This window comes from Bos grunniens, chromosome 15 (assembly GCF_055505025.1).
Source record: "Bos grunniens cultivar Pamir isolate PY7600 chromosome 15, Bosgru_T2T1.0, whole genome shotgun sequence".
Lineage (NCBI taxonomy): Eukaryota > Metazoa > Chordata > Mammalia > Artiodactyla > Bovidae > Bos > Bos grunniens.
Genome location: NC_141179.1, coordinates 26,222,988 through 26,250,689, shown reverse-complemented (window position 1 = coordinate 26,250,689; position 27,702 = coordinate 26,222,988). Strand labels below are relative to the sequence as shown.

General features: G+C 44.8%; 1 protein-coding gene and 1 long non-coding RNA gene across 19 annotated transcripts in view; one reads left to right on the top strand and one right to left on the bottom strand.

The window, feature by feature from the left end:
* The window catches only part of CADM1 (cell adhesion molecule 1), a 353,033-nt gene extending 331,583 nt beyond the window's left edge, over positions 1 to 21,450 (top strand). For 11 of the 18 annotated variants that reach the window (XR_015141864.1, XM_086339344.1, XM_086339340.1 and 8 more), the window contains 2 exons: positions 16,266 to 16,397; positions 18,427 to 21,450. Coding sequence is in view for 17 of the 18 variants with exons in the window: in XM_086339344.1 (XP_086195470.1) it covers positions 16,266 to 16,397; positions 18,427 to 18,545 (251 nt within the window). In the remaining variant the exon portion in view is untranslated. Of the gene's footprint in view, positions 1 to 3,834; positions 3,889 to 5,678; positions 7,149 to 16,265; positions 16,398 to 18,426 lie in introns of those variants that run through there. The other 7 variants (XM_086339337.1, XM_086339350.1, XM_086339341.1 and 4 more) reach the window with 3 other exon arrangements.
* On the bottom strand, positions 18,427 to 26,704 carry LOC147357482 (uncharacterized). The gene is made up of 2 exons (XR_015141869.1): positions 25,935 to 26,704; positions 18,427 to 23,967 (listed from the first exon to the last, which is right to left on the bottom strand). It is a non-coding gene; the product is annotated as an uncharacterized LOC147357482 (long non-coding RNA).
* Positions 26,705 to 27,702: the final 998 nt, after the last annotated feature.

The window sequence follows — 27,702 nt, the reverse complement described above, 5'->3', positions numbered from 1 at the left end:
TCTTCTCCTAGACCACTGCCCTTAGGTAACTACCCCACAAATCTCTCTTTCTCTGACTTATTTTATAAGTAGCGCAAGCCGTGATGGAAGTCTAAAATCACATGAAATTTCTTATCTTTCTGTTCAATTGTGGGGAAATTCTGAAGCCCGTTTTAAGGAGCAATAGCCAGCAGTGCGCATTATTACAACCTCTATGTCCGCCACCTGTGTATGCACCCCTCTGCACATCTCTCTGTTTGAGTGCACAACAATGGCATTCGAAGGCTGTCATTCAGTCAAGGGACTCTGCAGACATGTGTGTTCTACTCAAGAACCAAGCTAACGATTTACGAATGGCTGCAGGACCTGAAGATTGTGTTTCAGCCTTGCTATGCAGTTTGCAAACAATATGCTACTGTTTAACGGCGTGAACCAAATTTCTGCTAATGGGATGAAGGGGAAAACTCTCCAGAAAAGCTGACAAAGCAGGAAGAACAGGATGACTGACTGAGCTTTTAGAATAAAACAACCGGGGGCGTCTGAACTCTTAATGGCTGGTGATGGAAGTAACAGATTCCATAATATGGCCAAGTGATCAGATGTGTGCTGCTTAGGTAAGAGAGAGACCATCGCCTACTTTTTCATAATGGGAATAATACTAGGGCCAGTGGGAAGTTGTTTGTTTCCTAGAGGTTTTATTTGATCATTCTGTTTTGGAAGTTTCAGGAAAAAAAAAGGGGGAAACCCTGATGAGCTCAACCCCAAACATTCAGATTTCACTTGACCTTGAATTTATTTAAATATCTCTAGGATTTCTTGCTGTTTCTAATTTTTGAAGTTTTCCTTAACCTGGTTTAAAATTGCCATGCCATTCATACCAGTTTTAGAAGCCAGTGATTTCTGCTGGAAAGGAGGAGTAGCTATCCCAATAGCAGAAGCACTGTCTGCAGAAAAGCATGGGATAGGCAGCCCATAATCGCATCACAAAGAAGTGAGATTCCTGTCTGTGGAAGAGATGAGTCTCATGCATTAAATCATCATGTTTGCACCTCAGGATTTTATTAATTGCTCAAAAGAAAATTCCATGTGGACCAAAAGTAAACTTTCATTTGTTTAACGAAGTTTAGAGAAATGTGTTGAATACATTTTAATTGAAGTGACGAGGAAAGGTTTCAACAAGTGATAAGAGCAAAACTCAGAAGTAATTTCCCACTTATTGTTAAATGGCGGAGTTTCCTTTTGAAGACTATTCTCTGCCTCATAAAATGCATCTTTGTCTTTTTCTTTGAGAAAATGAGAGCTGTATAATTTTTATCATGAAAGAAAACTACCTAAGCCAAAGCAATTTTAGGAGGTAAATTTTGCTTGTCTTTACGTGTACACTCAGTGCTTCAGTAAACTCTTCCTAATTATATTTATTCTGAAATTAGCCAGCTATGGAGGAGCACTATAGTTTCATAAAATGAGCAATAGTCGTGCAAAAATAAATTTAACACCAGTAACCTAAATGGCTTCCCACTTTCAGATGTAATATGAGCAGTAGATTCCAGATGATTTGGTATATTTTAAAGTTTATGCCATTAAAAATGACAGTTTCATCTTTAATGAGGTGTGTATAAACTGTCTGTCACTTTTTAATGGGAAACTTTGCATATCAATGATATTTCATAAACATATTTGTCTTTATTTTGTAAAATTAGCTTTCTAATGCCCTCCCCAGGGAAACAAGCCTTCAGCAGTGGAGCTGCCTACTTGAAACATCCTCGTTTAATATGGTTCAGTGGGTGCCAGGCACGTATGTAGAATGCTTTGATATTCATTGGGCCACGTAAAAGTGAGGGATTAGCCTCCTGAGAACTGCAAATTCATAATTAACTACAAAGAAGTTCTTTATGTTGCCCATTTATAACAATTATTCAAATAATTGTGTTCATCCGTCTTTATACAATGAATAAAGCCAATTAGAAATGGGAACACTTTCAACCAATCAGATTTCAGAACCAGTGCATAACATCCCTACTCAGTTGCCTCTGTAATTTATTGCATTACTCATTGCTTTCCCATGGTTGCCTAAATGCATAGTTTGGGAACATCCATGAATTTTGAATCCTCCCATGTTTAATTGGCACATGTCCTTGAATATTGGCACCCAAGGGTCATGATAGAAATTCTTCAGGAGCTCATGTGACTCTTTCACAGCACCAACCTAACTATCAATTTTCATTTGGCTTCTTTATAAAGGGGCTTCCCTGATAGCTCAGTTGGTAAAGAATCCGCCTGCATGCAGTAGACCCTGGTTTGATTCCTGGGTCTGGAAGATCTGCTGGAGAAGGGATAGGCTACCCACTCCAGTATTCTTGGGCTTCCCTTGTGGCTCAGCTGGTAAAAGAATCTGCCTGCATGCAGTAGACCCTGGTTCGATCCCTGGATTGGGAAGATCCCCTGGATCTACAGCAACCCACTCCAGTATTCTGGCCTGGAGAATTGCATGGACTATATAGTCCATGGGGTCGCAAGGAGTCAGACATGACTGAGCTATCAATATTCATTTGGTTTCTTTATAAAACAACTTACAAAATCCAAGCTTTTACTGTCCATTTCTACATAAGTGTTTCTGTTGATTTGGGACCTTTTGAATCATGTGATCAGTTTGACATTGCTTATTTCTAGAGCATTTGTTTTAGTTGCTATTATGCTCTTGCTGGCAGTTCACTGAGCATTACTCCCAAATCATTAATTCAGCAAATACTTACTGAGTGTATTTTGTGCTTGACCATAAGAAAAGAGAAAGATGGGGGAAAAAAAAAAAAAGCACGCCCCTCATTCCAGTTTAACAGGTCCACAGGTATCTTCAAAAGTGACAAATCTCATTGGAGAAATATTAGCCAATTATTGTGCAGACAAGGGGACCTGGAGCAGGTCTGCTCAAACCAGACATGACTTTGAGCTAAACAGGGAGAAACAAGTAAAGGCCCCCTTGATTGCCTAATATTTTGTGGTGCTTTTAACTTCATTAAAGGGAGTAGCCGGCAAATACAGCAAGAGGAAAGGGAGGCCGTCTACTCGCTAAGCCCCCCGTGGTTTATCTGTTTCTACCTTCACCTCTTTCCCTTCCAAACACAGCTAGCTGAGAGCTGTCCTAGCTGGCCAGCATTGGTGCTAACTCAGATACAGGCATTTCAGGCTCCAGTTGATTATCTCCTGACCTAACTGCTTTTTCAGCTTTGAGGGTTACTTTTTTTTTGTTCCAGGAATACCACTGGTTTTTTAAATCTCTTTTTGAAAAATATTTTGCAAATCAGATTTTCTGATGAAAGCATAACCTGCAATCTGCAGTTAGCAGATGCCGCACCATTTTGAAATAAATGATCCAAGATCATCATCAACTGATAATGAACTGTGTTTGTCAGTCTTGGCCAGGAATTTCAATTTATAGTAAAATGTGAACTAAAACTTACATACATCAGTATGTAACATCTAAATATATTTGTATTTAAGAGCTCTATCAGAGCATCGACAGCGAACAATCAGGCTTTATTTTTTTTCTTTCTGCATGCTGTTATGAATGAGTGATTTGAAACATTCACCTTCATGTTTCATGTGCTTTGAAAGTGGAGACTGAGGAATCTTTCTGCCTCGATTGCGTATCCATAACAAAATGAAATGATTGGAGAAATGTACTTATGGATTAATACATTTAAGCTCTCCAAAAGAGAGAGAGATGGCAAGAGATTTGGCTCATGTTTTTTTTTTTTTTTTTTTTTAATTTTTTAAGAAATTCATCCTCAGTTTTTAAGTGTTTTGTTTATGTCCCTTGAGGAATGAAAAGAAAAACGATTTGTTTTTACTTGTAAGGCCTTACTCAGTTGCCCAATTCCGCAGAAGAACTGGACAGTGAGGACCTCTCAGGTAAGGGCTAGTTATTAGGTAAAAGGCTCTGCAGTGTCCAACCTGTGGGCCCTCCGTCCATTTCCACAACATGGCCATTTGGATCACTGAGCAGTTAATTCAAAACTGTGGGTTTTGAGACTAAAGAAAGAACAGATTTTTATTAACACTTTCTTCCTCCCCACCCACCTCTCTTCCCTGTGTATTTCTCTGATTGTATATTGCATGTATATTTCAGATTGGGGGCTGACTCTGTAAAGCAGTAGAGGTCAAATCATCTTTGGGATTGCGCTAAAGCCACTGTGTTCAGTGGCTTAAAATAGTTTTTATGTTCTAAGTATATAATGGTTCATGAAAATTTGTTGCATTTCAAAGCTTTTTAAGGATGTTGGATTATGAGACAAGATCTTTATTTAAAAAAAAAAAAAAGCTCATATTGATCATCCCCTTCTGTGGAATATACTAGAAAAGCCAGGTCATAGTTAATCTTAGGAGGGGGCAGGGAGGGGAAGAGAGGAAGGGAGGGGGGTAATTGTTTTGTCACACACCATGATGTAAACTAATTATCCACCTCAGACCTTTTTCACAGCACACTGAGCTCTTGCAAAAGTAGGTTTCATGCTTGATTCTAGGATTTAGGTGTTACTAATCCAGAAGAAGAAGCATATCCTAAAAAGGAGGGGAAGGAGATTTAAAATGGTCAGAGCTAAACAATTATATGATCTCCCATGATGTCCTGGTACTTCACTGCCAACCAGCTACAGCTTCTGAAACATTTTGATCAGTTGCTTCTTAATAAGTCTGTAAGGAAGGGCCCTTCCTCATTAGGAGAAACCAAGGCATAGGACTGTAGATGCTGACTCTAGCCATTTGGAAACAAGGGTTCCATGTTGCCCTTCTTGGAGAGATTTCACTGCAGCTCCCTGGAATAGTTGGTTGTTGAGGTGTGGCTTTAACTACAGGTCTTACTTATCCAGTGAGAGAATGAGATAATACCACGGTCTTTCACAGTCAATGGATATATTGCCTCCTCTGTGCTGTGAAGCCTCAAGGATGCCTTTATTTTTCTGCTATGTAGCGTGTCCCAGTTTGAACTTGAACTGTTGGATTTTCCCACAGAGTGGAAGGTCTAGGAGGCCATATCAGTTTCGTTCACTGCTGTACACCTGTTGTCAGGGTGTAGACTATGTAAGCTCTCAACTGATGCTTGTTGGGTGAATAAATAAATTCCAAATCCCAAGGAATTTAGATAGATAAATAAATAGAAGATTAGAAAGATAGCTGGCCATCAAAGCAGTGTTTTATTTTTGCCTCCCATTTGTGATGGATTTAGAGAAGTTGCAAAAACGTTAGCCTGATCTTTTTTTTTTTTGAAGTGAGAGTAGATGAGTCCTCTCCCTGCTTAGAATATCATGCTGAGTGTAAGTAGTCCACTCATTTCTGATCCTGACCCTAAATAAAACAGCCCTGTGACACAGTGGCAATTGGATCGTCTCAAGGATCCTAAGAAGGGACTGAGTTCTCCTTGGCCCTGATCCCTCTTGGCATATCAGCCAGACAAGGATCACTCAGATACGCAGAAGTCATTTTTCTCCTCCTTAGGAAAATGGGACTAAAGCAGCCATTACCCCTTCCTCCAGCATCATCAATTAAAGACTACTCTGGGTCTCTCAGCTCTGCACCAAGTCAGATGCAGCCTTGCCGCAGCTCTATCAATCACCCCTGAGTCGGGAGCAATAAACCAACAACTGTTTGTGTTCATAATAATTCGGTTAAATTAATAATTACGTTGTTCCCCCCTCCCTATCCAGGAACACTGCAGTCACACATTGCACGGAAGCCATAAGTCAAGTAGAACCCTGATGATCCATCAGGCAGGGGCTGGGCTGCCTTTGCATCTGGTTTGATGAACTAATCAAAAACTGATTAGCACCTTTGTTCAAAGGGGATGCTGATTAATCAATTACTATTGATTGTGAGCATGGCTTCACTCGGCAGCAAAGAGACGTCTGAAGGGAAAAAAAAAAAAAACCACCCAATAAAAATTGAGCAGCTGTCATAGTGTTTAAATTTATTAAAACAAAATACATTATTTTTTATGAAGCTGTCTTGAAATGGGTCACTGAAGGGGAGCATATTGATTGAGAAAGGATGAACTTCTCAAATTTCTGTAGCCTGGAGACTGAATTCAATTATAAGACAAGACAAACAGGTTAACACCCGTCTTAAACAGTCCATCAATAAATTAGAGGAGGTGTTGCACATTTAATGCTAAACTGTGGTAATGAATAATATTACCATCCATTCCCTACTCCATCTGGGTAGAAATTTCATTCTTTTCTTGCTATGGATAAATGGTACATCCTGCTTTTTCCTTCAGAATAACGCTGGTCTGTGTTCTGCTCGCCCCTGCCCCCCTCCTCCCCCATTCACCACTGCCACCTCGGCTAATGACAGTTTCATAAGCACCATATGGTGCCCCAGCCTCACCCAGCAAAGCACGTTGCCCAGCTGATCCTCCTCTTTAATCTGCATTAAAAAATTATGCTTGTGTGTAGTTCAGTGATTTAATTATTGGTGGGCCTGGGGAGCTTCTCCAGTTCTACTTTGAACCCTTTCATTGACTTTTTGGGTGTTAACTTTATTGATGATGGATCCACAAGAGTTTTAAATTGTTTTATCAATTACATCTGCTGTTTCCCTGTGACAGCTGGTGGTTATTGCCACCCATGTGGAATAGAATGGCTTCAAGCCTATTTATCCTTCTATTTTATTTTAAAACTTTTTAAAAAATGTCTCCAACTGCCTTGCTCCCTTCAGCAATGGAAGGGCCTTTGGGGACTGTTTAGTGGAGTATGGTGGTAAATATACAGCGTGCCAGAGAATAGCCCTCCAGCACAATCAGAGCAATCCATCAGGCTTCTGCTTTTGAAGCAAAGGCACCAACAAGAACTTTCAGAGCTCTCATTCTTCCCAAAGACATGTTTTCAGTTCCGGCCCTAATACAAGAAAGTGATCTGGAAGAAAAAACTTCTCCCTCACAATCCATAGGAAAGTGTGGATGGAAGGCAAATTCTAAGTGGCCCTGATAATTCATGTTAGTTGTTAAGGAAGGATCTAGGTGAGCTAGCTCTAGTCCCTTAAATGGATTACAGAGAAAACACAGGCTTAAACTATGGTCATGGTTTAGTTAATGGAGCTTCCCTGGTGACTCAGACGGAAAGAATCCACCTGCAGTGCAGGAAACCTGGGTTTGATCCCTGGGTCGGGAAGATTCCCTGGAGAAGGAAATGGCAACCCACTCCAGTATTCTTGCCCGGAGAACTCCATGGACAGAAGAGCCTGGCAGGCTACAGTCCTTGGGGTCGCAAGGAGTTGGACACAACTGAGCAACTAACACTTCCTTTAATGGAAGCCCTGAAAGGCCTTCAGATCCAGATTGTCAGTTCTGGGGTGGAATATACGGCCATCTGTCTGGTGGGTGTCCTCAAAGTCTGACTTAACTTGCTTAAAATATGTGTAAGGAACTGTCAGTAGACCTAGTATTTGGGGGGACTCTTTCCTTACTGGCTCCCACATAAAGTATGGCCTAGATTTGCAAACAGGCAATTGCATTTTTTGTTGTTGTTGTTAGACTAGTAATAATAATGATGATAAAAACATCAAAACCCAGCTGGACTATGTAGACAAATTTAAGATATGGCCCCTAAATTTCAAGTGAGGTTTTCTTTAGCTTGTATTTGTATAGTGCTTGAGCACTTAGCTCATGCACACACGTAGTCCCAGTGATCTGCATCCGTTCAGCAGTTGTTTGAGCTCCTATGTGCTAGGCCCTGCTCTGGGCACCAGGGATGCAGCAGTGAACAAAACCAACCAGGGGCTGGAGCTGCCCCAGATTTCACACGCCAGGACCCTGCCCTTACACAGTTACGCTCTTGTCCAGGAGACAGGCTCAAAGCACAGTGAAATGTCAGAAAAATACAGCTGGGTAAAATGAAAGCAAATAACTTTCCTGGGAAGAGGTGGAGGGCACCAGTGCGCACCAGGGGAGGCCAGTGGGACAGGAAGACCAAGAGACAAGCGTGAGCCAGTGTGGGAGGCTCGTCCCGAAAATCCTGTGAGATCATTGAGGAAGGGCTGTTTACAAATGAAGACGCTGGGGCTCCTGAGATTAAATGATTTACTCAAGAGACAGAATCAGAATTTAAACATAGAATTTCCTGCCTTTTTAGGATACAGAGACTTTGGTTTAAAAAGTGACTATCCTTCCCCTGTGAAATCCACACTTCCCTTTGTTCTGGGATCTTGAGAATCCTTTCCTCTTGGGCCCTTTTTGATTCAGTCTGTGCTTGGAAAGAAAGAGGCAGGGGAAGTTGGTTTCTCCAGAGCCCATCAGGCATATTGCTGACAACCAGGAAAGATGTCTTCCAGCATTGAATCAAGCTCTTTCCCATCCAGTGTCGACCTTAAACTGCTAAGTTGCTTTCAGTACCATTATCCCATTGATCTCCTAAATTGTGGGATGGATTGCCCCCTGAGCCGGTCCTAAATGCCATGGGAAGGTGTTGGGTTGCAGAGGATTAAAACATGTAGATTCCCTTATTTCAAAATCCCATTTAATATAAGGCAGTAGACTGGCAAATCATACTGGGTCCGTGCCAGCTCGCCCATGACGTGAGTTTGAATTTCGTGATGTTGCTGATCTTCCCATAATCCAACATGCTACTGTGTCCCCCATGGGGAGGAAGGAGACCATCAAATAGGAACTTTTCCTTCCAAATTGATAAGTTGGCGGGCTCCAACACAAAATGTGAATTCCAGTTCTACAGGTTGGACACTGCTTTGGGGTGACTTCACCATATTCATTAATCCATCCTCACACCCCCAAATGCCTGAGGTCCACTGACGCATCTTTCTCTAGAGAGAGATTCGAGTGGGAAATGTATGTTTGGAAATACTTCACAAGTTTGCCCTCTTTATCAGATGTCTGCTCCTTTAAGGGAAACTCCAGTCTCATCGTCAGTGCCTTCCTGTTGCTTAAAATGGAAAGGGCGAGCACACTTCTAAGCCCTCATCATGAGATGAGTAGAGAGGACTCAGGAGTGTGCCTTGTAGTCTCTCTGGTGATGCTTAATGCCTTGGGAGCATCTGCATCCTGTTGCATCAAGTCATTTCCACTGTTGGTTAAATTAACAAAATCAAGTCACTTGAGAAGGGAGAGAAATCAGCATTTGGGGAAAAAAAAAAATCTTGTTCTCATGCTTAGCTGACAACAAGAGCTTAATATCCTGATGCTTAAATGGTACACCTGAGTTGGGACTTGGACGGGGTGGCCTTCGGCAGGCCCACAGCCTTGACCACCACCCCGGACCACCAGTCACACTGTGTGCCGTTCTGCATAAACGAAAAGAAGGGGCTTGGTGATTTCACCTCAGCTAATGTCTCTGGGGCATCTTAGCCTCTGAGAACAGCACTGTGTGCAGTACAGCCCTTACTCCAAAGTGCTGTAGTATTTGCCTGGAATCAGTGATTAGAACTGGAATAAAGCCTGCCTTGGGCTTTATGACAGTGGATTTCAATTTGACAGACACCTGTTGAGTGGCTGTGACATGCCAAGCCCCAGCCCAGAGAGGCCCCTTCATATTCAGCAACACACTGGCTCCTCAAAACAGTCCTCTGAATTGTATGTCTCTGCTCAGTGGCTGAGAGTGGCTCACTGACCTGCCTGAAGTCACACAGAAAAGCAGCAAAGCCCAGCTTCTAGCCTGGTCTAGAAGGCTGTGGGCAAGTCCAGTGCACTTTCCAGCAGGCCACACAGAAGGTGAGCTCCTACCTCTTCTGGCATCTGCTGTTCGGGCCTCTTTCTGGAGGAAAAAATAGTAACTGCCTAAGAGCACGGTCCTGATCATTATACAACCAGAGCCCGTGAGCAGTGCTTCTGATGTCAGTGAATGCCTACGGAGCTCTGGGCGGCAGGATGATGGTGATGATGATGACTGCAGTTTTTCTTTAAGTAGCTTAACATACTTCTTTTGAAATGTTAGCATAGCTGGAGCTACATTGCTAGAATGAGATGCAGCTGAGGGATAGTCTTAGATGCCTGGGATGCTGTTTGAGAACCTTCATGATTTTCTTGCCTTACATTTATTCCTTCCCTTCCACTCTCTCAGAAGACAGAAAAGAAAGGTTATGCTGCATGGAGGCCGGTGTGCTCCAATATGTATTAACATCTTAATGGGAAAGCTGTGCATGTACTGTGTACATTTACTACTCTCTGACAAGAGGGAATTAAATGTCAGAAGGATTTGTAGCATCTATAATTGAATTGGTGCTGAGAAAAGCAAATCTTAAAGAAGAATAACATATTAGGATTAGCAAATAATGTGGCATTTTGTCAGCGCATGCCATTCAGTTTGTTCCCCTTCAGTAATAAAGTTGTGCTTTTTAAAATGCACACTTATTTTTGTTGTCGTGATGGGAGCTACAGTAGGTGATGAGAATGAGAAGCTGCAGTTCTCAGATGGTGCCAGGTTTGGGGACTGGTTTTATCTTTGAGGTCAGATTCTGGTTTCGTCCCAGACATGAAAAATCCACTGTCAAGCTTTTTCTTTCTTTCTGGTAAAAAGCAGCAAATGACGTCATAGTCATTAAGCATCCTCTTGAGATCGAGTAATCCCTGTAGCCCAGGGGGCAGCATTTCCGCTATGAACACTGCTTCTCGAAGTTTCTAATTAAACTCACTTGTCCAATCAGACCTCAGCCCAGGAAAAAAGAATAGAACGAAAGCAAGTGACAGACAGAACTGTTGGGAAAAGTCAACAGTTTCCCTTTTCCCGAAGGTCAACAGGCAACGGTCATTCATAGAGAAATGGCAGAAGGTTAAATATAGGATAGTCCAATAAGCACAGGTAGGAAGACCCATCTCCTTAGAACCTCCCCCATGTCTTCGGTATTCATTTTAAAGATGAGACCTCGGGTAGTTTATAACCTTTGTTAAAAAATAGTATGTGCATTTAAGGGGAGTATTAGCTCTCCCCAAGTTTTTGAGTATGCCTTCTAGCCAAGGCCAAGGGAGGGGAGAAATATGAAGGAAGCTAAGGTAGGGTGGTCGTCCGTGTGTTTGAACTGTATGACTATATCACACTTCGGCTCCTCCAAGGTGACAATCTTAGTGTCCTGTCCGTGTGGCCTGGGCCGAAGGTAGCCCAGCTACAGCTGCAGTGGGCACTTGGCTCAGCGACCCCCCTGCCAAGATCCCTGTCTGCCAGGAGCTTGTCTAGGACATCCTGGCCATTTCGTGGCTATCCATGGATCTCTGCCTCTGGCAGAGGAGGCTTCTAGGCTTTTCACAGATCCATGATTAAGGCATTCACACAGCAGTTGATGTCAGGCGTCCCGTGCCAGGTGGTAAAGTAGCCATAGAAACCGGGATCTGTTAAAGTACCCCGTTTTAACACAGGCAGTGTGACTGCCAGAGCCCGGCGCTCAGGAGACCCTGGCAAGACATTTGGGGAATAAGAGCAAGTAGAGAAAGTGGAGGCCCCCAGAGAGAGAAGAAGGAGACCGAAGTTCCCTAGCAGTCACTTTCTTGTCGGGCCCTAGGGAACGAGTGCCTTTAGAATTTACCCCCTGCACACTGCCCATGAGAAAAGGATCAAGCCAGGTCGCCCGGCCCAAAGTAAAGAAAACTGAGCAGGTCCTGGCATCATTTTTGGGACAGTCTTTGAAATTTTTTGTCCTTGCAGTTTCTAAGATGCTGATGGGAACCCCTGGTAGTTGAAACTGTGACCGGGTAGTTGAAACAAGCAGTGGTAGCCAACTTAGTATTCTGTAAGCTGCTCATAAACCCTCACCTGGAGTCAAGTTGTCCCAGCTTTTGGCCCAAAGAAGAGCTAACTCACGAATACTAAACAGTCCATGATTGATCTGTCCTTAAAGAGTCTCATGTCATGCTGAGCACCTGCAGGGCCTGCAGCACGGGACGATTCGGGAAGGATTGTGCCCCATCTCTGAGTTGACACTTCCCAGCAGCTACATAGTGCCCCTGAAAATCCGGCTCATGGAAGGATGGGGCCTGAGTTACCTGAAGTCCCGTGAGAAGTGATGGATGAGGAACTCTCAGCAGAAGTGAACACTTACACCTGTACTGAGAGGGACAATCATGTCTCTTAAAGATAGGAAAACACCCCCTTCTAAACCAAGAGCTGCCCACTGCCTGAGGATCAGTGCTTTAATGCACTTTAATGCTTTACTACTGCTTTAATGCCCACATACTTTTTTTAATAAGTAATTTTTAAATTTTTAATTGGAGGATAATTGCTTTACAATGTTGTGTTGGTTTCTGCAGTACAACAATGTGGATCAGCCGTAAATATACATATATTTCCCTCCCTCTTGAGCCTTCCTCTCACCCACTCCCCACCCCTCTAGATCATCACAGCACTGGGTTGAGCTCCCTGTGCTATACAGCAATTTCCCAGCAGCTAGCTAGATTATACATTAGGTAATGTAGAAGCTAGGGCTTCCTTGGTGGCTCAGCGATAAAGAATCCCCCTGCCAATGCATGGGACATACGTTCAATCCCTGGGTCAGGAAGATCCCCTGGAGAAGGAAATAGCAACCCCCTCCAGTGTTCTTGCCTGGGAAATCCCATGGACAGAGGAGCCTGACAGGCTACAGTCTGTGGGGTCACAAAGAGTCAGATACGACTTAGCGACTGAACAACAACAGTGTAGAAGTGAGGGCGGCTGTAGAATCTGTCAGTTTCCTTCTCTGCCTGATTCGAAAAGCGAGCCTAAAATCTGGAGAGGATGTTCCCCAGGGAAGCTGATGGGACTCTAGGGAAAGGCTCTGAACCCCGCAAGGAGAAGGATGTGTGGGCAATGGTGAAAGGCAGGGGCATTTCCACAGTTTTCTCTGTGAGGTAATTGCTTAATGAACAGTTGTGAGCAGGACAAGGAAGGTCACTTGGCCAGTGGACCTTGTGGGAACCTATGCTGTATTGGTTGGCGACACTGTTCTGGGCTCCAGTTTGCACTCTACTCCTGTAGCCTGGCTCCTGTCTGTATAGCATCCTGTGTAACTGCTTAGGGCTGTGAGTGAGGCACCAGCCCACTGCATCCAGGGGTAGGGAACCAGCCTTCACCTGGGCCCCCTACCCAAAAAGTGAAAGTCGCTCAGTCACGTTTGACTGTTTGAGATCCCATGAATTATAACCTGCTAGGCTCCTGTGTCCATGGAATTCTCCAGGCCAGAATACTGGAGTGGGTAGCCTGTCCCTTCTCCAGTGAATCCTCCTGACCCAGGAATGGAAGCAGGGTCTCCTGTATTGCAGGCAGATTCTTTACTAACTGAGTTACCTAACCTTGGACCAATCAACGACACTAGAAAAACTCCCCACTCAGCCCACACGTGGACACACAGAAAGGAATGAGACAAGTCTGGAGACAGCGCCACTCTTCATAGAGGATGCCAGGCCACACCAGACGCTGGAGGACGGCCAGGACTGTATCAGGGCCTCCCGCAGTAAACTCCGGGGCAGGCCAGGGATGGAAAGAGGTGGGGCAGAGCTGCAGCCCACTCTGTTCCCTGTACATTCAACACCACTTACCTTCTGTGTCCGTCCACAATAATTGAAGGCAGGAGAGATGTCTCAGTGATTAAGTGGTGGTAGTAAACTTTCTGATCAAAGTGAGTATCGGAAGATAGCTGGAGAGATTACCCATATAAATAAGTATCTATAAAATATGTATGTCCCTGAGGATGGGAAAGATAACTAGAACCCAGGTATTTAATGTGGGCACAGGACAAGGAGAAATGAGCCTCTTCATCTCTGAGTTCCTGGAAAGCAAAGGTCAAATGAATGATTTTGGGCTAGATAAATTAATCCCATAGCTGTGTACCCTATGATGTTGGTTGGTTGGTTTCTCTTATCAGAGCTTCCCCCTCCTTCTTCATCTCTCTTCCCTCCCTCCCCACTTCTCTCTCTCTGGCTTTCTTTCCCTAGGCTTCTAGGATGGTCCTGCGCCTCGGCATGGAGGAGGCAGTCTTGGAACAGAAAGCACAAGAGTGCTTCCCTCAGTGGGTTAAGTCTAGAAGGGGCAGCTTCTCTCTGCTCCATCTTCCTGGGACCAGACCTCTCTTCACCTCTCACCTCTCGAACCCAGCTTTCCCCGCTGCTCAGTAGCTGGAATCACTTTGTTTTTCTTACCCCATTCTAAGACACAGGCAGTTAGTTGAAAGAGCCTCATATTTCAATAGGTCTGAAGCTTGTGGCCATTGGAGAGGAGTTAATTCTCATTCCCACAAGAGCCCCTGTTTTGACAGCTCCCTAAGGGAAGCACAGCTTTCTGGCTTATCCATGACTTTGGTCTCCCTGTGAGCAATTTTGAACCTGTGCAGTTGGGGTGAGAGTCTCTGGTGTGTAAAGCATTACCCTCCAGCAGGTACCATGTGTCGTGGTATGTCCTCCTGGGAGCGCGCCCCCCCCTTCAACAAGCCCTGTTGTCTTAAAAGAAGAAAAGAAAAAAAGTTTCCGTAGCTGAGTTCTGCCTTGTTGAAATGACTTTCAAGACACGGAGGCTGCCGCCTCTGCAGTAGGCAGCACTTTGGGATACAAGGGGAGACTCCTCTCTGCCACATTTCAAGGCGAACTTATTAGACGTGTGGCTGGAGGGGCCCGTGCGTCACAGATCTGGCTAATTGGCTGCAGTGCACTCTGCCTCCAACCCATCTCCATTCTCCAATTAAATTCCCATCATCCTGTTGTCCTGGGCGACCCGCTGCTGCCTCCGATTCCATCCACATTTCTGTTTGGGTTTGGAGTGGGGATATTTTTTTTCTTTTTTTTTGGTCGTCCTTCCAATGGTAACTTAATGAAACACTTTAAATACTCCATTTTTTAATTTAAACTCTTTTAATTAAAACACTTTTCATGGAACCCTCAGTCACGAGTTATTTCCCCACATCCTTCAGTACTTAATCTCAGAGCAGAATTGGAAATATCGATAGAAAGTGTAAATCATGCCCTCCTGCTGAAAGCGTTGTATCAGGTTTCGGCTCAAAAGAGCACCATTACCTTTAGCTGTCACGGATCTGTACACTTGATCGATAAACTTCAAATATTATTAGAGGTGGAGGCTTCAGAGATTTGCTCTGTTCTTTGGAGAGAGACAGAGATAAATCTTTCTTAAAAATTGACTCGAATTTGCACTCTCCGTCTTCCTGGTGAAATGCATTTCTCTTAGGCGTCCAGCAACTGCTACGGGGACAGATTTATAGGCCATGTGCTTCTTGTACTGAAAGATTTAAATGGTAAATCCTTCACATATGACTTCACAAATCATGTAAAGTTAAAAGATTTTTACCGTTTCTGTTGCTGCTGTGCTTAAATTGTAAGGTACAGCTAGTAAATCATTTTAATGGAGGTGTCGTACTTGACTCAATAAAAAAAAAGACAATGGTTTAGCTTCCACTCGAAAATGTTAATGTATTAATCAACGGGAGAATAATTGTTTTTTACTACATTATAAATCTCGGGTGCCATTAGAATTTCAGCAAGGGGTGATGTAGCCACATTCCTAAATTAAAATTGTTTACACTGCCATACATCCATTCTGCATGGCCATAGCTCATTCGGGGTTCATTTTGGAGTTGTTCCCCAGCCAAACATGTCATTCCTCAGTCGAAAGAAGACATCCCTAAGGGAGTGATGCTTATAAAGGAAAATTAATTGCATCATGGAGTGTTAAATAAATAAAAGAAAAACCGTCTGTGGCAATGGACAATTATTCCTTGCTGTCTTTTTTTGAAATAGGTTTTTAGGTTTTTAAACAGAGGCTTACTCCCTCATACATCCTAAATGTAGCAGGCATGTCACTTGTCTCTAGTCCCCTAATCCTTGTTTTATCTCTAGGCAGCTGGGGCTTTTGAGCTCCTTGCTTTTCCCATGCAAATGCCTAGTGGGGAATAAGTTGCAGGGCATCTCTAGAAAGATGCTCCAGCCACCCTTCCACAGCTCCTGTTACTGCCTGAAGGTACCTTTCCGAACTCCCTTAAATAGTTAGGTCAGCCTCCTGCATAGGATCTGCAGCTGGTTGCAGAGAGGGTGAACGCCAAGACCAGGCCAGGATTGGACAGACTCTATTTCTTCTCTCTCTGCTCCCTAAGCGTGTTCACACGTGTTAGCATCCAATGCCGCTTAGAATGAAATTGCCTGGAGGGGAGAACAGGTCAATTCAGCACTGGACAGGCCCCCTCGGTGGCACTCGATCCATCTCGACTATCCTGACTCCTCCATTAAGAAAGAAGGTGACCTCTGATCCTGGAGGCAGTGTCTCCAGGGTTTCTGGTGTCTCCTAATAGACTCTACATCCCTATTCCTCTTCTGATCTCAACAGATTCTCGAGCAGGTGAAGAAGGCGCGATCAGGGCGGTGGATCACGCCGTGATTGGCGGCGTCGTGGCTGTGGTGGTGTTTGCCATGCTGTGTTTGCTCATCATTCTGGGGCGCTATTTTGCCAGACATAAAGGTAAGCCAGGGGGCCTCCTGTAAGCTTGGGCAGCCAGGAGGCCTCGTGTCACCATGGCCGCTGCCTTTGTGGGACTTGGCAAGCTTGTCCTTGAATAGGCAGTTTGGTTTCTGGGGCCACACAGCCTCTTTGATTCTTGGAACTGGGAAAGAAAAAAACAAAAATCTTAGCAGCCGCTGATTAGGAAGGACTCTGAGAGTTGATGAGTAGCACTCCTTGATTTGGATTTTTTTTTAAATAAAAAGCTTTATAGGTTTATTATTCTACAATCCATCATCAGGGATAGAGTAAAAAGTCTAAGGGGCTGATGTGTGAGGTGTGGCATGAACCCCAAAATGATAAACAGGGAAAAAGCACCCCCGTGACCTGCTTTGCAGGAAACATGTGGGCTAGCCCTGTGCCCCGGCCCCCAACGCTGGGTAAGCTGGTCACAGCGGCTGGAATACTTCCTTGGTTTGATATGCCTTAAAAGCCACATAAATATGTATTTTTAAAATTATCAGTGCAATTGATTTAAATTGCCATTAATCATCACACTTATCAACCGTGCAGTCTGGATGGGCAATCATCTTTGCGAGCGCTCCTCTCTACCCCACGCTGCTCTGAGCCTCTTCTCCCTCTCGGTAATTTATTCTTCCTTTTCTTTTTTGGCCCTGGTCTTTCTCGGGTATTTTTCTCAAGCACTGTGCAGTGGGCTTCCGGGCCTTTCCTGTAGTATAAACTCGAGGTGCTGGCAGACTGCCGGATGGTAGACCTTGGGTTCAGGGTGGGTCCCCTGAGCACAGCAGTGGAGGTCCAAGGTGCTTGACAATCACCTTTAGAATCCGAAGTGCCCATCTCGAATGTAAAACAGTTCGGGGCCCTCCGTACTGGGGGTCCTTCTGCCCACACCCAGGGCTCTGTATACACTCTGCCCACTCCCAAGAGGCAGTCTGTTTGGCAGAGAACTCCCAGCCTCTTGGTGTTAAGCTTGATAGAGCCAGGAAGGTCAGGCGAGAAAGCAGGGCTGAAGTCTGCACAATACTGCGAGTTGCTGGGAGGAGGGTGTACTCTACAGAGAAAAGAAGGACGTGGGAGGGCCATCCGAACACCTGCCTTCTCGGATCTGTCACTCTGAAAACGTGAAAGTTCAACAGCCTTTTCTTACTTAAGAATCTTTGCGAGTACAATACCTAACGGGAGGAGGGGGATTTGATTATGATGGGCAGTGCCAGCTCTACCTGTATTTCATACAGAGGTGCAACCCTTGTCTTTCTCCATGTAAACCGTTGGGACTTGCTGATAAAGAGTATCACCAACTCCGTTAATGTTCTGTCTATTGTCATTATAAAGTGGCTGTGCCAATTAGCAAATCCATGAATCTGGGTCCCAGCTAGAGTGACATCAGAAACAAGAATCACTTGTTTCTTAAGGCAGATCCCATGCCTTGCTTCCAGCTAATACAACATCAAATTGTTTCTCGATCTGGAACCCCACTCTGCAATGGGAGGCAGAAGAAAAATCAAACCTACTTGTGCAGGTTCAAGCACATGCTCACTAATGGACAGGCGCAGTGCTTCCTGAAGACAGGAGGCAAGGGTTCAAATAAACCATGTGAGATGACGGTAGGAAATCAGCAGGGCCCTAATTCATTTATTGGCTAATTGCTCTTCCTTGCTTTGGTCTTTAACCATGTGCGTGCACATATCTGGCCATTGGTCCTGGGCGTTTACTGTCAGCAGCTCTCCAGCTTCCTGCATTTTTAGCTCCCACTCACGTCTTCTTCTGCTGGCATCCTCTGGTCATAATCACGGCTCTAATGTCTCATTTGCTGAATTATATCGCAGCGGTTCAGTTGGAGTGGTGCCTTTGGAGCCCCCGGATCCCCACTTGTCTCACCCACCTCGCTCTCTTCTTCCAATTGTTTTTTCCCCTCTGCTGCCTGCACACCACTTCGGCTGATGATGGCCATAAAGCAAGTTGCCATCTCTGTACCACTTTACACAGCGGCCATCAGACAGTCACGGTGCTTTACCCCTTCATCTTTCAGGTACATACTTCACTCATGAAGCCAAAGGAGCCGATGACGCAGCAGACGCAGACACAGCTATAATCAATGCAGAAGGAGGACAGAACAACTCTGAAGAAAAGAAAGAGTACTTCATCTAGATCAGCCCTTTTGTTTCAATGAGGTGTCCAACTGGCCCTATTTAGATGATAAAGAGACAGTGATATTGGAACTTGCGAGAAATTCGTGTGTTTTTTTATGAATGGGTGGAAAGGTGTGAGACTGGGAAGGCTTGGGATTTGCTGTGTTAAAAAAAAAAAAAACGAAAAGAAATGTTCTTTGAAAAGTACACTCTGCTGTTTGACACCTCTTTTTCTGATTGTTTGGTTTTTCAATTTTTATTTCTTCCTACCAAGTCAAACTTGGACGCTTGGATTTAGTTTGGATAGATTGCAGAAAATTCTGTGCCTTGTTTTTCGTTTGTTGGTTGTGTTCCTTTTTTTCTTTTCCCTCCCTCCTTTGTGTGAATTTATTTTTCCCAAAAAAGTTTTGGATTTTTTTTTTCCCCAAAAATAATCTCCCGTTTTGGAATTTGCCTGCTGGGATTCCTTAGAACCTTTTGACCCTCCTTATTTTATTATTGTTGTTCCTTTCCTTTGTTTATTTTTGAAGCTTTCTGTTCAAAATTCAGTTTCATAAAAGGAGAACCAGCACAGTTTAGATTTCATAGTTCAGAATTTAGTGTATCCATAATGCATTCTTCTCTGTTGTCGTAAAGATTTGGGTGAACAAACCATGAGAACTCTTTGCTGCTGCCCATGTTTCAAATACTTTAGAGCAGTGAAGACTAGAAACTTAGACTGTGATTCAGAAACTGTTCTGTTTGCTGTGGAACCACATTACTGTACAGGGTTATCTGCAAGTGAGGTGTGTCACAATGAGATTGAAACTGTCTTTAATTCTGTATCTGTAGACGGCTCAGTATAGATAATACCCCACGCTGTCCAGAAAGGTTTGGGGCAGAAAGGGCTCCTCCTTTTTCAGTGCCCTAAACAGACCTGACAGGTGAGGTCTGTTCCTTTTATATAAGTGGACGAATTTGAGTTGCCACAGGAAGGGAAGTAGGGAGGGGGGAAAGATAGTTCTGCTCCGGTTATTTCTGTTCCAAATGATTCCATCCACCTTTCCCAATCGGCCTTACTTCTCACTAATTTGTAGGAAAAAGCAAGTCCATGTGGTGTCTGAATGACTGAATGGGACAGGTTTTTTTTTTCTTTCTTTTTTTTTTTTTTCTTTGTGCTTAGTTAGGAAGGCAGTGGGATGTGGCCTGCATGTACTGTATATTACAGATATTTGTCATGCTGGGATTTCCAACTCGAATCCGTGTGAAACTTTCATTCCTTACGATTTGGCTTGACAAAGGCAGGAGGCACAAAAGAAGGGTCGGTATTGTTCTCAGGCCGGCCCGCCGTCCATCTCAGTTCTCGAAAGGTCAGAGCAGAGGTGGAAAAACAGCATGTAGGGGTTTTTCAGTTACTTAATCAAAACTCAGATGTGAGTGTTTTTATCTTTTTACCTTTCATACACTAGCCTTGGCCTCTTTCCTCAGCCTTAAGAACCATCTGCCAAAAAATTACTGATCCTCGCATGATGGCAGCCATAGTGCATAGCTACTAAAATAAGTTACCTTGAACATATCTTAGATGGGGAGCCTTGGGAAAAGGAAGAGGAGTCCAGTTACCATTGACATTTTTTTAAAGAAATGGGATTTTCATTGAAACGTCTAGGAAATCTAGAAGTAGTCCTAACGGATGAAAACTAAACTCTTACCATGTGCTTTGGTAAGGCTCCAGACTCCAGAATACAGTCCCTATGGAAAGATGGCATCAAAAAAAAAAAAAAAAAAAAGATAGATCTATATATATATAAATATATATTATATAACATTTTCAGTGAGTAATTTTGGATTTTGCAAGGTGCATTTTTACTATTGTTACATTATGTGGAAAACTTAACGCTGATTTATTTAAGGGGAAAAAGTGTCAACTCTTTGTTATTTGAAAGCGTGTTTATTTTTCTTGTCTTTATTTTAACCTTTGATAGAACCATTGCAATATGGGGGCCTTTTGGGAACGGACTGGTATGTAAAAGAAAATCCATATCGAGCAGCATTTTGTTTTCCCCCTCTCCTATCCCTAGGCACTTAACCAAGACAAAAAGCCACAATGAACATCCCTTTTTCAACGAATTTTATAATGTGCAGCTCTATTCCGAGCCCTTAGCGCCCATTCCGACCATAGTATAATCGTATCAAAGGGTGAGAACCATTTAGCATGTCTTTGAAAGGTTTTTTTCAGCTGTTCTTTTTAGGAAAAAAAAAACAAAAACAACAACAAAAAAAAAAAGGAAAAAAAAAAAAACCCCACCATTGCTCATCGAATTGGCATCTCACCTCTGGGGACCGCCCGTCTTTCTGTTCCGACGCGTGTACAGTAGTGCAGTGCCCCGACGTGACTCTATGGCTTACAGTGTCGACATGTCTCAGGTTCACGTGTTTTGATTGGTGTTTTCCGTCTCAGGTAGATTGCAAAGTGTAGGCCCCACGCATTGGAAAAATAATAATAATAATAAAACAAAGCAAAAACAGGAAATTATGGATTTTAGTTGTATATTGGTTTATGTATTTTTTTCTTAAGTATACAGTGCACTGTTTGAAATGTATTGTTGAGTATTACTTTGTACAGGTTGATCACTTTTTTTAGAGTGAAGAAAGAACAAACTTGTTTTTTTGTGTTTTTTAAAGGAATATAAAATAATGAAGGATGTATAATTGATGCCAAATAAGCTTGTTCTTTAGTCACACCGACGTCTGACTTTTCCCTTTAGGCCAGTTCTGTTTTTAAGGTGTACATGAACGATGTGACGGTGTAAGAAATTCCATATCCATATGTTCCATTCGCATTTTGTATTGGTTCATGTATACCATTTTTACAAAAAAAAAAGAAAAAAAAAAGAAGTACTATAAAATATCTGTCTTCTTAATAAAAAAAAAATTAATGTTACAAAGTGATCCTTTCATCTCATTATGGACTTCTTACGGACGCCTCAGCCTGGGAGAAGTTGGGCCCCTGGTCCAACGTCCACCTTAGGACTGCGCGCAGGGCCGGAAACACGGGCAGCAGATGCTCGGAGGTGCTGGTGGCCGGGCTTCTTGGAAGCGCCTTCTCTTCCTCTGCTCATCCTTCCTGTTCTTGTTCTCTCCTCCCCTCTTAGCGGCCAGGTGGGCCAGGTGTCTGGCATCACGCGGGGACCCAGTGATTTGTGCAGGCGCGCCGGCTGCAGTGGCAGGCCAGCGGGAAACGGCCCCTCCAGTGGATCCGTCTCCTGCCCCCACTCCCCTGTTTCCACCCACCACCCCACCCACTCCCCTGTGTTGGCTGCTCCACCTGTCTCTTCCTTTGGGATTTCGTGTCTTCACAATCATCCTTCCTTCTTCATTTCAAGTACTCTCTCCTTTAACAAAAAGACAAGATCTGCAGAGGACGAGCCTGGCTGCCTGCGGGAGATCGTTCTCAGTTACTGTCTAGGCTGCCGGAGCTTCCGGGCCGGGTGGACCGCCTGATTCGGTCTGTCACCTTCCCCCTTGCCTTGCAGGCCCGGGCGAGCAGTGACCGCACTGTACAGTGACCGATCTCGCAAATGCTCAAATCACACGTGAGCGGCCCCAGACCGCCCTTTCCCACCGCTCACCCAGCTGTGGCTGAGTCCGTCCCCTTTTTCTCTCTTCAGGCAGGTGACGGGGAGAGCTCGGCAGTGGGAGAAAAGGTAAGCTCCAGAAAATCCAAATGAGGCTGTGGGCCTCATTTCAGTCTCTCCCATCCCGGCCTGGCCTCTCACCTGTCTCTGTAAAAATCAGCAAATCAGACACGTGGTTATGGAGCTCCTGCTGCATGTTCAGCCTTGTGAGAAACACGGGGAACTGTAAGGTCATCCCTGGAGACTAACCGGGGCATCAGTGACACCCACAGGAAAACATGAAACGGTCCCCAGCCATGGGGGAGGTATCCCAAATATAAGGAGCCCAGAGAGTGCCAGGGGAATTTCTTGGAGAAGGGAACTCAGAGGAGGCTGGAGACTCAAGACAGCATCCTGGAGGAGCTGGGACTCCAGCTGAACCTTTAAGGAAAGTTTAGTGGAAAGAGAAGTGTGTCCAAAGTACAGACAGCATTAAGCCCAGCCATGCTGATGTGCATGGGAAGAATAAAGCAAAATCAAGGAAGGCATGGAGGGTGGGATCAGTCTTGTGGGTGTTCTCAAAGTCCAGACAGGAGTTAAGATTCCAGAGGCCTCTCCCAACCTCTGCCCCAGGGTAGGGAGCAGTGGGGAGTACTATCATCAGATTCTGTAAAAAGACCTGTAGTGAGGAAGCCTAGAGATGAAGGGAGACTGGAGAGATCTAAGAGACTGCCTTGGTCCCTATCCCCACCCCATCATTTGTTAGCTGTGAAGCCTTGGGCGAGTTCCCCCCACCTACCTGGCCTTGTTTTCCTGCTCTGTAAGGGAGGGGTCACCATGTTAAGAGAGAGAAGTCAGATTGGCTGGAAGTGCTTAGCAAATAATATGCCAGATGTGGACTAAGCACCCATTACATGTTAGTCATAATACAGGATAGACGCAAATGGTGGTTAAAGATAGAAGGTTACCCAAGGCTACCAAGATGCAGTTAAGACTCAAGTGGAGGGAGCTATCTGGGCTCCTATGCATCTGGATACCCCGTGCCCTTGTGAAGCTGGTCTTAGAACGTCCAAGGATCCCCTTGTCCTCACCACTCACTAGCGTAGTTATTCCAGGCCACATGGCATATGGGATGTTTAGAGTCCCACACCCACTCCCCTTGTCTGTCACATGAGACTCCAGATGCAGCTGTGACCTGCAGAGAAGGGGGACCCAAGAAAGACCTTAACTGAACTGAGGCAAATGTGAGGTGGTGATTGAGTTCCACAGGGTATGCAAAGAAGGTGCCCGAAGCAACCCATGTCAGCAGGAGCTTGATAGGCAGCCTGGTCCTTCCTTTGGTGTAGGAGTGAAACGGTCCTCAGTTCCTCCAGAGTTTTCACAAATGTTTTGGCCAGCTTGCGTTCTCCAAATACATCAACTGGAACCCCAAGATGCTATGTGGGTGTTAATTGCAATCTTTCACTGTCCTCTGTCTACATGCAATGTAATTCTTGCACTGCTGTGGACTGAACTCCATGGGAAAATGTTCCTTTGATTCTGCCATCCAGAGCCTTTAAACAACCAGGCAGTCACCATGCTACAGGTGGAAGGACCCTGCTAAAGCAAAGGCATTTTGGTTTTATTATAAAATCATGCCTACCTAAAACCTTTTTTACACTCACATCCTTTTCTCAGGATACTAAGTACATGGCCCTTAGTCATGAAGAACTGGCAGCCAAATTCGGGGTGAAATTTGTGGCCACAGCCACACATATATAGTTGGGAAATATTTCGAGAATGAAGCACTTAGACGTCCTGACACAGTACAAGAGAAGGGAAAGCGACTCGGCCGTGGTCCGAAAGAACCTGTGGGCCGATAAATTGAAGTCAGTCGTAGGCACGTAGTGGGCGCTCAGCAAGCAGTAGATCATGACAGGGAGACAGCCAGGCATCCGACTGCCCGAATCTCACTTTCCACTTAGTCTGAACAGGTCACCAATTCTGCATTTCGATCATGACATTCATAAGTCCATCCTCCATATAGCAGCTTTCAGATTGGACTTGCAGTAATGAGCCAGCTGGCCCTATTCAACCCATCATTCTCAAGGACCTACTGGAACAGCACATCCGTCCTTCCCAGTGAGGGATGACATTTTTGGGAACAGCTAAGCAAACCCTCACCCTTGCCCACATATATTGTAAGGAGCCTTTAGAATGAGGTATGCCATGTTGGAAAAATACACACCATAATCTCTGCCTTGTGCTCATCTCAAAACTGCGACATATGCCTCCAGTAAGAGCCACAGTATTCAATATCCCCATGCCAACCCCCCAACCCCTCCACCTACCCCTGCACCAAACCCCCCAACACACACCACGGGCTGGCAAGAGGTTGATAGGCACAAGAATAATGTGAGCACCCCAAAACTGAGACTTGAAATCAAGAATCATTTTAAAGTCTTTCAACCCTCAGTTTCCAGGTAAAATCTGTTTTTTGTGTGTTTTTATTTTTCCTTCCAAAGTGGACGTAGAATGTCTACTGCCCCTGGTGGTCAGTTTAGGAAATGCAACTGGAACCTTGCGTATTGAAATACGGAATTAATTCCAGCAAGGAACTTAAAATCTACTGATTTTTCTCTTCACGCACGTACACACCCACCCTCAATTCCCATTTTACTCCCTCCTAATCCTTGGAGGTGTTGAGCTGTGGGTGGTGATTCCGGGGAAAATGAAGACTGTCACTGAGGGTGAAATCAACGCAGGACTTCAGCTGCCCTCTAGACGCGCACTGCTCACAATCATATTTCAGACATGATCGTCTTAAATCTTCCTTAAGTGCTATCTTCTCAGGTTAATTAATCACCAGGCTTAAACTTGCTGTTACCAGCAGGAAGTCCATCCTGAAGTCAGCAATGTTACGATTGCATCTTCTAATACTGTTTATCCTGCATTAGTGTTTACTTAGGGGGAAAATTGATCCGTAATTGATATTTCAGTCTTCCAGAGCTGGTGTTGGAAGAGCCTAATGCAAGCCTTTAATAGCAAGCAAATATTTAAATCCCTTAATGGTTACTGAATATTGAAATGTGTGGCTTTATTACTCTTTTTGGTTTGTTTTCTCTGTAGTTGTGTATTTCATCGTTTAAACTTGCAACGGATGCTGGCAGGCTCCAGTCTAGCTAATCCACCAAAGCTGTTTGCCCAGACACAGCAGCCCTGATTAAAAAGTATTGCTATGGAAGGAAGCCTTCTGCACTAATCAGTCTCTGTTAGCTAGTGATGAAATTACTATCCATCTCTCTCTCTCTCTCTCTTTCTCTCCCTCTCTCTAGGCCTGTTTTCTCTAACCTCCTCTCCCAGAATAAAGTGATGGGGGCAGCTATAGTGTTGCAATTAGGAGCATGAATCTTTTATCGTTTGGACAAGGAAGGGAAAATGCCATTACTGTCAACTGAAATGTCCTACTTGGGTTTTTTTGCTCCTACTTCCCTGCCAAAGCCCATTGCTGCTGCTGAAAGTGTGTAACATTCACAGCTGTTCTTGATGGCTTGATTCTTAACACAGCCAGAAATGTAGCCCGGGAGATGCTTAAGACAGTTTATGGAAAATAATAGATTTCCTTGCAGAGACACCAATGCATCAAGAAGGGTTCTGAGTCACGCTAGACCCAGCCAAGATCACCAATTTTCTCCCTCTCTGGCTTCAGTAACAGTGGCTATTGCTTAAAAAAAAAAAAAAAAAAATCAGGCCCTCTCGAATCCTCTGTTTTCCTGGTTGGTTTCTATCAGCACCCACAAGTCTCTGGCTACGGTGGCCTCTGTCTCACCACTCACCTCCAGCAGCCGTGAAATCTGACCAGAAGCAAAGCCTGCAGACGCGGAAAGGGAAGGACGCTGCAGAGCAGAGAAGAACTCCCGGGGGAGCCAGCCGCTCAGAGCTGAGTCTAGGTGCACCCGCAGAGCTCCAGAAACAGAGGTGGCCATGTTGAAGGTCACGGCTACCATCCTAGTGCAAAGGTGGGGGTCCTTCCCTGCATGGCACCCCCACGTGGCCATCAGGAATGCCAAGAAGTGGCATAGGTAGTTCTGCGAATTTCAGCCATCCAGCCCCGTCACCACGCTGCCTCCCAGAGCCAGTCCTTAGTTAGGAACCTCTGGGAGGAAAAGCCCTTCCTTGGGCTGGTCAAGAGGGAGTAGCTTCTCCTACGCAAACATTTGGAAGGCTGCAAGGAGGAAACAGCAAACAGTGCATCACAAGCTTGCAGCTTTCAGACTGTTCCTGCAAATGCATGTCCAAAGCCATGTGTCTCTTCGCCCCAGAGTGCCTCCCCAGTCGTGCCTGCAGGAAAGGTAGAGGCCATTGGCCAGATTTCCCCCACCCTTCCGCCCGAGGTGCAGCCACAAACACCCCCAGCTGGGTTGCCGCCTCTCTCCCACTGTTTTCATTCTCAGCTTCTCCTAAATGGAAACCATTAATCATACTAAATTGTGCAATGATTCCGTGATAGGGAGAATGCTGATGGCAAAAATCATTCTTCTTTGTTGTGCCAAGCAGGCAAGAGGCAGAAGGATTAGCTCGTTGCCCTGCCTGGCTCCTCGCAAATGCTGACCGTGTGTTTGCCCACGCAGCTGCCTCTGTGCACACAGCTTATTTTAGCGCTGGTTCTAAGGCATCCAACTGTTGACAGAATATGAGGCGCCCAGCCACTTCTTCCTTATTCTGAGGACCACTAGTAAATTTGTGACTGTGGGCGCTCCCAGAAGTCTTTCCGATCTCAACAGCCCTGGATCCGGGGGGTGGCATGCTGTGGGTCTTGTGGCAGGCCCAAGGTGGCCTCAGACAGGATGAGCTGATGGGGTGAACTGCGCCCCCCATGCTCCTGCCAGCTGGGTTTCGGGAAGAAGCCAGGTGTGGGTACCAAGGAGGTTTTTTTTTTTGCCTTTCAGAATTTGATGCCTGCTTCGCTTTCGACAAGCCTCTTTGTAAGCCACCCCTTCTGAATTAGAATCATTTTCCAAAAGCTCTTAAGCTATGATTAATGCCAGGGCTGTTTTTTAACAATCATCCTGCCAGTCTTAAGCTGTAGTCATTTTCAATAATTTGGAGTGCTCAAAGGCAAGCCAGGAGTTTGTTGACAACAAAACCCATAAGAGCACAGCCAGGCAGCCACAAAAGATGGAAAAGCCAAGGGGCCATTTGGGCTTAGCTGGCTTTCTGCTCCCAGAGTTTCACCACTAAAAGTTTGATTGAACGCTCGCAATGCATTAAGGATCCAACTGTGAACATGGCTCGGTGAGAGGGCTGCCAGCCTGGCTTTTGTGCGAACAAATGAGCAGTGTGTTTGGAGGGCTCTTGGTTTATTTATGGACACGTGTGGTTCATTCACGCCATCCCCAAACCAGAGAACCCTCATTTGTCTTCCCTTTGCCAACATCAAAAACCAGGGAAAGAAATGTGGTTGCTTTGCTCTGGGGCTGCATACTTGCTGTGAATGCTGAGCAAGTCCTGGGCCAGGACTGGGGAATCCGGTCCCGGCCTCTTCCCCAGCCGTGTGTATTAAACTAGCGTTCTCTTTTTACTCTTGGCAATTTCATGCTAGCA